The 12,322-nt window shown below is 37.0% G+C and overlaps 1 protein-coding gene across 1 annotated transcript; it reads left to right on the top strand.

Annotated features, from left to right (window-relative positions):
• The first annotated feature begins 6,053 nt into the window (after positions 1-6,053).
• LOC131063166 (chitinase-like protein 1) lies at positions 6,054-8,184 on the top strand. Its single transcript, XM_057996944.2, has 3 exons — positions 6,054-6,413; positions 6,495-6,666; positions 7,472-8,184. Exons 1-3 carry the CDS (start codon positions 6,092-6,094, stop codon positions 7,875-7,877), a joined length of 900 nt encoding a protein of 299 aa, XP_057852927.1. The 5' UTR covers positions 6,054-6,091; the 3' UTR covers positions 7,878-8,184.
• Positions 8,185-12,322: the final 4,138 nt, after the last annotated feature.

The raw sequence follows: 12,322 nt of genomic DNA, 5'->3' as shown, positions 1-12,322 counted from the left end.
CAGGTTGCAGACATCTTCACTAAACCTTTGGCATCTCCGCGCTATCTTCAGTTGCACTTTATGCTTGGGGTGAAGGAAGTTTTCCTTGGGGGGTCTCAGTGAGGCCTTCCTTCCTTCATGTTTTTCTTTTCAGCATGTTTCTGTATCTCTTTTTGGAGAGAAGTTTTTTCCCACTGGGTTTTTTCCTTTACTCCGCTTTATAGAGATTTTCTTGTATTAGGGTACCTGATTAGGCCTTGTTGCTGGGACCCTCCTTTGCATTGTAGTTCCTTTGCTTTCTTCTGCATTGTTTGTAGCTGCATTGTAGCTCATCTTAAGGGGGGGTGTTAGAGTAAAGTAATTAATTAACTTTACTCTCCTCTTAAGATTTCCCTTTATGCACATATTAGTCATTTAATAATTAATATTTAATTATTAAATGCACACACCTTAGGGTTAGGTTTTCCTTTTGGTGTTGATCTCCTTTATAGGGATATATCTCCTGTATTATTCATTCTCTTGATTCATTTTTCTCTGATAATCAATCTTTTCACTTTGTCAGAGCCAAAACCCTTGTATTCATTCTCTCTCTTTCTCTGTGACAGGTTTCTTGCATGCAGGTTTCTTTGGATTCTGTGGATTTGTATTTCTCAAATCCTACAGATCCATGCATGAAAATTGGTATATTGGCATCGCTGAGAGAACCGACTTAATCATGGTGGCCTTTCTAGCAGAGGATAACCATTTCCCTTTCCAAGAGGAGATCCCGTTTCTAATTTTGGAGACCACCTGATCCCATAATTTGGATGATCTATTCCCTTTGTATAGGGGAAGTCCTAGGTATTTACATGGTAATTCCCCTATATTCTATTTAAGAATGTTTATGATTTTCATTTAGAGTTTTTTATTTGTGTTGAAAAAGATAATATTGGATTTCGAAGTGTTGATTTCCTGCCTAGAAATCATAGTATAGTTTTTAAAGATTTTTTTAAGTGTTTTTGCTTTTATTGTATTGCTCTGTCCAAACAACATGGTGTCATCAACAAATTGTTGATGGGTAATTGGTTCTATGTCTGATGTAATTTTTATACCCTTCAACTATTGTGTTTCTCTTTCGATATTAATCATCCTTCCCAATGATTCTACCATGATGATAAAAAGAAAGGGCAAAAGGGGGTCCCCCTGTCTGAGTCCTCTTGAAATTAAAAAAAAACCTTCTGAGGCCCCATTGACTAGGATTGATACTCTAGGTGTTGCTATGCATTCAAATATCAGATTGATCCATTGCTTATTAAACCCAAATGATTCAAGACATTTACATAGAAAGTGCCAGTCTACTTTGTCATATGCCTTTTTAATATCTAATTCTATCATCATGCTCGATTCCTTATTATTTTGTACTAAGTGGATTGCTTCTTGAGCAATGATTATGCCATCATAAATAGATATGCCTGGCACAAAGCCAATCTATTCCTCACTAATGATTATGGGGAGGAGTTTGTAAAGTCTATTTGCAATTGTTTTTGTGAGTAATTTATAAGGGGTATTGCATAATGCTATTGGTCGGAAATCCTCAAAACAATCCACTATTTCCTTTGTTGGAATCAAAGCTACGAATGTGTTATTTAGTTCTCTTAGAATCTTTCCTGAATTTCTCATCCCCTCCAGTGCTTCTATAATTTCTTCCCCCATGAAGTTCCAACATTTTTGAAAAAAGTGTGCTGGGAAGCCATCAGGGCCAGGAGCCTTATCCGGTCCCATTTGGAATAGAGTTGTTTCTACTTCTTCCATAGATAGTTTTTTATTAAGCATCAGGTTGTGTTCCTTAGAGAATAATTTGGGAATGCATTTTAAGAATTCACTCTCTTTTGTCCACCTAGATCCCTCTTTATTATTGAGGATATTTTCAAAATACCCTACTGCTTCCCTTGCTATACTATCAGGGTCCTCACTGAAGTCTCCTGAATTTAATTTTATTCTATTGATTCTATTTATAGCTCTTCGTTGTTTTGTGTTGTTGTGGAAGAAGCTTGTATTTCTATCCCCAGCTTCCAACCAATGTTCTCTGGATTTTTGTTTCCAAAATATTTCTTCTCTTGCAAGGATTTCCTCGTATTGGACCAAGTTGGTTTTTTCCTTTTGGTAAAGCGTGTTATCCATCCCATGCTTAATTACCTCTTCATTATTTTTTTCCATTTCTATCTCAATTTCCTTTTTTTTTGTGAAGATGTTTCCAAAGTGTATTTTGTTCCATATTGTTAATTGTTGCTTTATCTTTTTTAATTCGGTAACTAATTTGAAAGTTTTGGAGCCTATAACTTCTGTTTCTTTCCACCATTTTTCTATTAGTTGTATTGAATTTTCATCCCTTGGCCATATTATTTCAAAGCGAAAAGGGGTTTTGGTTGGCTTTAGTTCCTCTAATATGGACAATTGGACCGGGAAATGGTCCAATCCTGAGAATGGGAGAACTGAGGACTCATAAGACTGTGTGAGATTCCCACATAGGAAGAATCTATCCAGTTTTTTTGCAATGTTGCAGAATCCTTGTCTTCTATTATTCCAAGTAAAGGCTTCATTTTTTGTCTTGAATTCCATCAAGTTACACTTATGTGTCCATTCTTTGAAGTCTTGAATTGTTTGGGAAATTTTTTTATTACCCCCCCCATTTTTCTTTGGGATCTAAGATGGCATTGAAATCCCCACCTATTATGTATGTTTGATCCATGTCAATTGAAAGGAAGTCCTCAATTTCCTTCCACACTTGTCTTTTTGCTTGTGTTTGGATAGGTCCATAGACATTAGTTATAATAAATTTTAAGTTGCTTTTAATGCTTATAGCCCAACCACACATCCAATTTGGGCTCTTGCTAATTAGCTTAAAGGATATTAGCCTAGGATTCCATATGATGGCCAATCCACCTGAGGCTCCACAAGCAGTTTGACCTTCTATTTCTCTGATACCTAATTTTTTGTTGAAGTTTGTCATCTCATTGTTACTTAATTTAGTTTCCTGTATTAAGAATATTTCTGGATTGAATTTAGCTATGCAACGTTTGAAGATACGTTGCTTGTTAGGGGCATTCAGGCCCCTCACATTCCAAGTAAGGAGTTTCATATCTCCATGGGAAGGTCCTTCCCCTTCCCTGCTTCAAAAAGGTTTGTGATTTTAATCTGGCCAGCAGCACATCCTGCTTTGATTAGTAATTCCACAATTGATTTTCTCCCTCTCTTTTTTAGTTCAGTAGCATAATGCGGCGGTGAGTAGGTTTCTATGGTTTTAGCTATCCCTAGGTTGTCCATCTTTTCCATTACTTCATCATATTTATGGTTTTGTAATTCTTCCTTGGTTATATTAAGTTTGAATAGTTTTCTGGCTAACAATACTTTTTGTAATGCTAGTTCTTCCTCATCTACTATTTCATTTATGAATAGCTCAATGAGGTCATTTGTAACTTCATTTCCAACAAACTCAAGGATTCTTTTGTTTTCTCTTTCAATCCTTTCTTCCCTTTCTATGTCCTTTTCATTGTTGTTATTACTGGAGTTCTTTTTCTTTTTGCCTTTTCCTTTTTAATTTTTTTTCCCTTTTCTGTTCTCGTTCTTTTTTTTTGGGGGGGGGCATCTTGCCTTCTCTATTGTGTGTGGTGTGGGGTAGTTTTCTGATTCCTCAATGTTATCATCCTTATTTTCCATATCTCCTATTGTTTCCTCCTAGTTATCAACATTTACTCCACTCATCAGGGAGCTGTATTCTATTCCATTATCTTTGATGTGTTCCCTTGAATCATTGTTTATCAATGGAATTGCTTCTTGTTCAGAGCATTCTTTGTTCTCTATATCTTTCCCTCTTTGTTCAACCACTGGTTCCCCTGCTTTAGGGATGTTATCGCTATTTTCTATCTCTATTTTATCTTTTTCATATTCTACCATTTTTTTATTGTCTACTAGTTCCTTAGCCCTAGGGTTTTGTTTATGGAGCACAAATCCTCCTTTTGGGTTGAATTTTATGTTTATACCCTTATCAGCTCCAAGATCTTTTTTTGTCTTAATACTTTTTCTCTCAGTATTCTGAACAGGGAAGATAAATTCCTTGGCTGTGATATCACCCGTAAAGATCTCTGGTTGAAGCTGGTATATTGAGTGGTTTGTGATGATTTTGATGGGTTCTAATTTTTGTTTGACTATCTCAACATTGGCTAATATTTTTATGTTGGAGGAAACCATGTAATTCTCCTCCATACCCTCAAATCCTCCTAAAAAATCCCCTAATTTTTTTAGGGTATGATTGTGGATCAATTCTACCGGCATTTTAGCGAGCCGAATCCATTTAGGCACCCTAAGCTTTTCAAAATCTTTGGGTGAGAAATTAGGTTTCCAATTAAAAAATTTGAAACAATAACCTTAAAAGAATATGTGATTATTCCTAAGTAAATGATTTTTTAGTTCATATGAATTGCATTGAATAAACATAAAATCATCTTCCAAACAAGTTATACTTATCTAGTTTTTTGTGGCACTCTTCAACCAATGCAGGACATCAAAGGTTGATGCTCCAAATCCAAACCATTTGCCAAAGAGCCCGAGTTCATTGTAGCGATCCCACAATTCATTTGTATGTTCGTTGCTTATTATCACTATGTTATCCACTCTATTGCATGTCGGCTTCTGAGTGTTGTTTAAGCTTTGTTTAGGGTTATATCCATCCTTGCACAGAGTTTGGACCACTGACTTTGAGCTTATCACGGTGGGTTTTCTTAACCCTAATTTTATTCTGTTTTCCCCTGATGCAACATCATTTTGGGCTCGAGAGATCTCCACATAGATGTATGGTGAATATGAAACACTGCCTTTGTTAGGATTTTCCTATCTCTTTAATGGTGCCCTCGGGTTCTGTTGTGTCCTTCTCCAAACCGGATTGGCTATCGTAATTGAGGAAGATGCAAATTCACCTGTATTTCTTTGGCCAGATGGGGGACCCCTTGGAACCCCAACAACCCTTTTGCATATATCATTAAGCTGTAAATTAATCAAATTTGCTCCTATAGCGCATGATTGAGAGGCATTCAGAGCTACAAATCTGTTTGAGGTGCCCACAACATTTTTATGGACCTTATGTAAATTTATTCCACCTTGCCAATCGCCATTATTCCTCCCCTGCTTTTGCAGAAATGAATCTGCTTTTCACATATACATTTGCTATTCACATTTTCGCTGATATCCAAATTATATGAGAATGATATTATATTATGTTCCCTATTGCTATTGAAAAAGAAATGCAACCAATTGTATAGATGCATTATTATTTAAATATAAAAGAACAACAAAAATATTGCAAAATCTTAATTTTATAATAAATTTTGATATACTTGATTTGTGTATTGCAATTGTCTTCTATAATATATCAATATAATTGATTTGAATGTATTACATTCGCACATCACTTAATTATGCTTAAACTCTTATTTTATATGACACAATAGGATCAATAGAACTCCTAAATTCAAATCACTCTAATTTTACCCTCAATTTTTTTTAAATTGTCAAAATAAATAATAGTTTAAGAAAAAAGGTTGTCTGGTATGTGAGGGACCCTTCCATGACAATGTTGGAGGTTGTGGTCCACTCTATAATAAGAACTTTAGTATACAAATCTAAAATAAAACATTTTGATTTGCTAAAAGAAAACATAATCAGCAACTTCAATTTTGCTTCCTTCTCACTCTTAGAAATGATGCTCGTGGGTATCCATCTCTATGCTTGCTGTCAAAGCATCCATATGATGCCTATCATCGAGTAGGTACAATGGCGTCCTCAATGTGGGTTTGGGAAAGCAAAACCACTAACGTTTTCCTGTGGATCCAACGGTTTATCTTTCTTCTAATGACTGGTACATCTCCCATTGAAACAAAACAAGCTCACGCGTTAAGGCCTGTAGGTCTCTGGTACGCATCAGCGGTTAGATTACTGGTGAGACAGCGCATATTGGAGTGCATAGGAAGGCAAAGAGGAGAAAGATGGGAGTATACCAATTTGATGCATTTCAATTAATACAAATATAAATAATCTGAGGAAGAAGGAGAAGCAGCACAAGAAGTAGTGGATCAAAACAATGGAGATCGCAAGGGTAGTTTTGTTTCTGTTTTGCTTGTATGGGCTTGTAGTGTTTGCAGTGGGCAAGGTTGAGGAATTAGGCATTCCTAAGAAGAATAAGACCATTTCTGAGATATTCTCAGTGGATGACTTCGAGACTCTGTTCAGCAAAAGAAACGCTCCGTTGGCTCATGCCCAGAGCTTCTGGGATTACCACTCTTTCATCACCGCCGCCAAAAGCTTCAAATTTGATCACAAAGGATTTGCCTCCACAGGTGGTGACATCGTGCAAAAGAGAGAGCTCGCTGCCTTCTTAGCCCACGTTGCCACTGAAACATCATGTATGTGAAATAGGCTGTTTGGATTTTATTTCACTGTTGAGGAACAAGTAGCACAAAGTAATTGAATTGGGTTTTGTGCAGGTGCATCGTTAATGGCGGCTAGTCCTACAGAAGATAGTGCGACAAAATTTAAATGGGGACTGTGCTACAATCAAGAGCTCAGCCCCGATCAAACTTACTGTGAATCAAGCCTGGTCTATCCATGTGCTCCTGGAGCCACTTACCATGGACGTGGGGCGTTGCCTGTTTATTGGTAAAGCATACACATGTTTATACGTATATCATGCTTTTTTTTGTCTCATATAAACTAGGAACATGAGTATTACAAAGGACTGCAAATACAATGAAGAAATACGTTCCTTGATTAGGACTCAGTTTGCTAAACATGCATCTGTTTTAGGATTTTATATTATCTCTGTGTTTGTTTATTTATGTTATTCGATCAATATTTCTTTGTCTGAAATTCAAGAATTTAGGGGTATCCATTCTTTCTAAGGAGTTCAAGACGTGATCTTGTCCTTATTTCACATGTCATATTTCCAGAAGTTAGATTCTTGTTGGATGGCGTAATTAAGGAACATATCACCACATTCACTAATTGTACTCAACCAATTCATAAAAAAACCTCCATAGATTTGAACCTTGTTGAATAACCTATGGATTTTCAATTCCCACAAGTCGACATCTATTCTAAGATTTTATATTATCTACGTGTTTGTTCTGTTATTTGATATGAGAGGATGAGCCTATGTTAATACTTCTTCATCTGTAAGTCAAAAACTGAGGGATATCCATTCTCTCAAAGCAGTCCGGGACAGATTGTGTCTTCATCCTATATATCATAAATTAGAACCTTTTTAGATGAGGTAATCAAGAAACATAACATCACCCTCACTAATTACACTTAACTATTTTAACTACAACCTCCAAAAAATTTGAAGCTTATTGAATAACCTACAGATTTTTAATCTCCATGAGTTAAAGGGTAGAAATTTACCTATATTCTGTCATTAATTTCCTCACCCATAAGTATATCTAAACATGTTTTGATTGTGCAGGAACTACAACTATGGAAAAATTGGAGAAGCACTGAAGGTGGACCTCCTACATCATCCTGAGTATTTGTCAGACAATGCCACCTTGGCATTCGCAGCAGCCATGTCGAAATGGATGAGCCCCGTGAAGGTGAAGCAGCCCTCTGCTCATGAAGTCATGACAGGAAAGTGGGTTCCTACCAAGAATGACACACTTGCCTCCAGACTTCCTGGATTTGGCATGACCATCAATATATTGAAGGGTGAGGCTGAATGTGGAGCTGGTTCTGATAATAAGCAGATGAGCGATCGAGTTGCACATTATCTCTATTTTCTTGACCAGATGAACGTCGGAAGGGATAATGCCGGTGACAATCTTGATTGCTCTGATCAAAAAGTTCTCAACCCATCTTCTACCTCTTCACGTTGAGTTCTGATTTGGATCCAGTAAATAAATAAATTTGTATATGCGGATTGTTTGAGCTCTATAAATTGTTATAATGTTTGGTACTTTTATGCTTCATCAACCAAAGCATTCTGCTTTCCAAGCTTAATGTAATGAGAGGTTTATGCATTTAGCATCTGCTTGTAAACGGCTTTTGCTAATTGTCCTGTTAAGATGTTTGTAATGTAAATGGTGTACAGAAATTTTCTGTTCACTTTGCCAGTAGTCTGTAACAATTTGTTTCGATGGACTGAAGAATTTAAATTGAAATATGAAAGAAAAATTTATATTATGTAGCATTTTTGTCATCAATGCTTGTGATTAGACTTCATCAAGATGAAGTAAGGGAAATGTAATGTGAAGATTGCTCTAGGACCATCTCAGTCCTACCACCTAAACGTCAAGAATTTTTCTCACAAATTATTAAAAATTAACATTAGATTATTAATTCTGTTCTTTTTAACTTCTTAAGCATATAATTTTCCATGTACATCTTACAGAAATTTTACCCGATTGAAGAACATTTGGCTTCAATGCAAGGTTCGGGAGTTCCAGTGTTAATGAGAAAAAAACTGGACATAGATTTTGTTAACAAAATCAACAAAATTAGAGGCTTCACGATCCTTGTCGACGACCAAAGGTATTTTCAGAAAACAGTGAGAGCAATGTAGATGCGAGAAAAAGGGTAAAATCGGAAGGGCATTAAGATTATAAACCTCAAATACTGTTAAACATAAATTTTTATTCATGTTCATTGTAAAATTATACTTCTAATATTCTTGTACGCATAAAATTTGTGAGAAAATTATGAAAATTTAGTTCACTATTTTTTATATTTAATTGATTTGTCAAAAGTATTGTGAAAGATATAAATTATGATTTAATTATGACTGTTGGTTTAATTAAACTTAATTTTATTTAATTTTCTTTTATGATCCTCACAATCAAAAATGATAATTTTTTTTATCTTGAGGTTCCAATAATCTAATTTAATAGATAAAAAAAAATTAATAATTATCCATTTAACTCTGCTTTAGGAGCGAAAGTATTTTAACAGGCAGAGACAACAAATCTAGTTGCAGAGCCAGCAAATTATGTCCCAAGGTCAGCGAACCGATTTCCAGTAGCAGCGAACCATATTTCAAGGGTCAGTTCGCCTACTTTCAGGTCTGCAATTCATTAGTAATCGGCAAACTCCATTGGTGGACTGCAGATAAGGCAAGTTGAAAAGCGAGCGTTCAGGGTGCGATCGGAGATCCAAAACAGTGAAGCCACATGAATAAAAAAGAAAGGTAATAGACCATCGCGTTTTTCTTTTGAAGCGACCGACAGAGGAGAAACAAAGCGAGCATTCGGGGTGCGAGTTTGGAGAGGAGTGCTCGCCATGCAGTCGCGAAGGTGTTGGGGAGATGAGGCGGTGGCAGATCCGCCTCCTCCCAAAGATCTGTTTGGCATGCACGCAGGACACACTCCACAGTGGGTTTTTTGCGGAGGAAAATGGGTTGATGCCCTAGTTTCGCCTACTTGCAATGGCGGGGGAATCACATCTGAGTTTCCTTCCTCTGTGTATTTCAAAGGGTTTTTTCAGCAAAATGGAAATCAGGGTAAAAATTTGAGAAATTGGCAGAACAATGGCCAAAAGCAGTTTCATCATGCTAGGGTTTTTGATAATAAGGCTCTGCTTGGCCTGCCAAGAGACTTTGCTAATTCACAGCCATTAAAAAAGAGCTCGGAAGGTCAAGATCCGAATGTTGTTTTGCCCTCACAACCTGCTTTGTCCCCGGTTCCGTTAATTGATGCCTCAGATGTTACTTTAGGAAAGAAGGCACATGATCTTCGAGCTTTGGCAGTTGTTATCTAGGTTCTGGGTGACTCTCTTCCTCTGTCTAAGCTCCATTATAAAATACATGCACATTGGTATGGCACTTTATATTTCCATGTTCTCTCTGCAAGTTCATTCATTGTTATTTTTGATTCCACATCTGCTAGAGATAAGGCATTGTGTGTTCCATTTTTTTGGCTTGGAAAAAATCTGATCTTTGCAGAAACTTGGAACCCCTTTCTCGCTTCCTCTAGGGTTGGTCCAAAACAGGTCCCCACCTGGTTTAAACTTCCTTTGTTGCCATCAAAATTTGTTGAATCTGATATTTTAACTAAGATCGGGGATTCTTTTGGCAAGTTTCTGTTGTCTCATTCAGAATTTGAGGATGGGGTAGTGGTGGTAAAAATTTGTGTTTTAATTTAACCTAAACTTTCTCCACCGAAGTTTTGTAATATTTGATCTCCTTTTGGTCTTTGGCGTCAAAATTTGTTAAAAGATTCTAGGAATTTTGGTTGTTCTTCGGTGACTATGGATTCTCCTCTGTTTTTTCACATGAAAACCATACAATTTGGCTCAGGTGTTATTGATTCCTCTTTTGATAGGGATGCAGAGTTGTTTGTTTGGAGTAAAAACCGTTTAGATATATCTACTGCTAATTTACCTCCCCCTAAAAAGACTACGTTCATGCTTGAAGCCTCGGTAGAGGCTTCTATGCATTCTGATCTTCCTCCGAGGACTGGGTGTGTGAAGGGTTCTCTTTTGAATAATTCTAATGTTGCTAATGATGCTTTACCTACGGGAAAGTCTTTTGCTGAGCTTGGGAAAGTTTTAGGGCCTGAGATACAATTTCCTGAAGGGATGAATACCTCAGAACATCCTGGGGATATTGATGTTGTCCCAGATGAGCAGCTTATTGCTTAGGTGCAAGATATTTCTAATACAAATAAGGTCTCTCTCAATTTTGATCTTGCCAATAAAGTGATTTCTTCAATCTCAATTGATTTGGGTAGTCTAGAAAATGACTTGGCTGCCTTTCCCACTACAAACTCCTTTGATGTTCTTAATCTGGATAAAGCCGTAGTGACATCAGATCATGCGCCATCTTCGGCTCACATTCTTTTGGATAACGTAGAGGGTCGGGTGGCTTCGGCTCTAGAGAATAGATTTCCTCCAGACACTTCTTTGGGCATTTCTGGTCTTCCGGTAGTACAAACCCCTCTTTCTCCCACATTGTCAACTCCTAGGAAAAGAGGCCGTAAACCTAAATCTGTTAAAACTAATCTTGAAATTGATCTACGAATTTAGTCAACTCTTCTTTCCTCTTTGGAAACTTCTAGAAAGAAGAGATCCAAAAAACCCTTTAGTCCACCAGTCACAAGAGGCTTGGCGACTAAGCGTAGTCTTCACAAGACCTTTTTGGCAAGTAAGGTTTCTCCGGTTTCTTTGGAAATCTCAAGGGGAGCAGATGCCTCCCCTCAGGGCCAATGAGGATTTTATCTTGGAATGTTAGGAGCTTAAATGCCCCTAACAAGCGATGCTTGATTAAGTCACAATTGGACTTAGTGAAGTGTGATGTGTTCATGATTCAAGAAACTAAGTTAAATCTCTCTTCGGCTGATAGGTTATTCTCTTCCTGGAAAGCATGGAATTTTTGTGCTTCTCCCTCTTCAGGTGCTTCTGGGGGTCTTGCATTTCTTTGGAAAGATTCTAGTGTTCATTTCTCATTAATTGCTTCTTCATCCAACTTGATGCTTGGTCTGGTCAAAAGTAGGATATCTAACTTAAAATTTTGGCTCTTTAATGTTTATGGGCCGTCTGGGGTTTTAGAAAAAAGAAACCTTTGGGAATTTTTGGCTTCCCTTGCTGCCCCGCTGCATAATGTTTTTCTAATTTTGGGGGGGGATTTTAATGCAATTATTAGTTTGAATGAAAAGGCTGGGGAAATCATCCCTAACAAGCATTCTATGTCAGATTTTTGCTTCTTCATTCAGTCTTTAAATTTGGTTGATTGTAAATAGCTTAATGGGACATTTACATGGACCAACATGTGTAGGGACTTTTGCCAAATTGTTGAGAGATTGGATCATTTTTTGGTTTCAGAAAACTGGTTCAGTTCGGGACAGGACTTTGTTTCCTCAATTCTCCCCTTTACTGGCTTTGATCATCTTCCGATTCAGTTTACTATTTTTGAGGACATGGCTCCTCGGAAGTTACCTTTTAAGTTTGAGCCAATGTGGTTTCGAGATCAATCTTTCTTACCTTTATTAAAGAAATGGTGGTGTTCTACTCCATTCTTTCTTGGATCCTGGATGTTTCAGCTTGTTAAGAAGATGGGTTTCTTAAAACATAAGATTAAGGTGTGGAATGTATTTCATTTCAAGAACATTTTCAGGGAAAAGGCTAGGATTCAGGAAGAAATTGAACAAATTAATAAGACCATTATGGCTTTAGGAATGTCCTCTCTTTTGTATGATAGGTTGAAGTTGTTGAACTTTCAACTTTCTAAGACTTTGGCTAGGGAAGAATCTTATTGGAGGCAGAAGTCTAGAGATCTTTGGCTTTCCGATGGGGATAGAAATACTAAGCTTTTCCATTCCTCGACCAAGCT

This window comes from Cryptomeria japonica, chromosome 11 (assembly GCF_030272615.1).
Source record: "Cryptomeria japonica chromosome 11, Sugi_1.0, whole genome shotgun sequence".
Classification (NCBI taxonomy): Eukaryota; Viridiplantae; Streptophyta; class Pinopsida; order Cupressales; family Cupressaceae; genus Cryptomeria; species Cryptomeria japonica.
The sequence above is the reverse complement of the archived record's forward strand: the minus strand, read 5'-3'. Positions and strand labels throughout refer to the sequence as shown.

What these genes read in the sequence shown, in the direction of transcription:
- LOC131063166 (XM_057996944.2), top strand. Translation starts at nt 6,092, where the DNA reads ATGGAGATCGCAAGGGTAGTTTTGTTTCTGTTTTGCTTGTATGGGCTT. An exon ending in CGTTGCCACTGAAACATCAT is followed by an intron (nt 6,414 to 6,494) that starts GTATGTGAAATA and finishes GGTTTTGTGCAG; the next exon opens with GTGCATCGTTAATGGCGGCT. An exon ending in GGGGCGTTGCCTGTTTATTG is followed by an intron (nt 6,667 to 7,471) that starts GTAAAGCATACA and finishes TTGATTGTGCAG; the next exon opens with GAACTACAACTATGGAAAAA.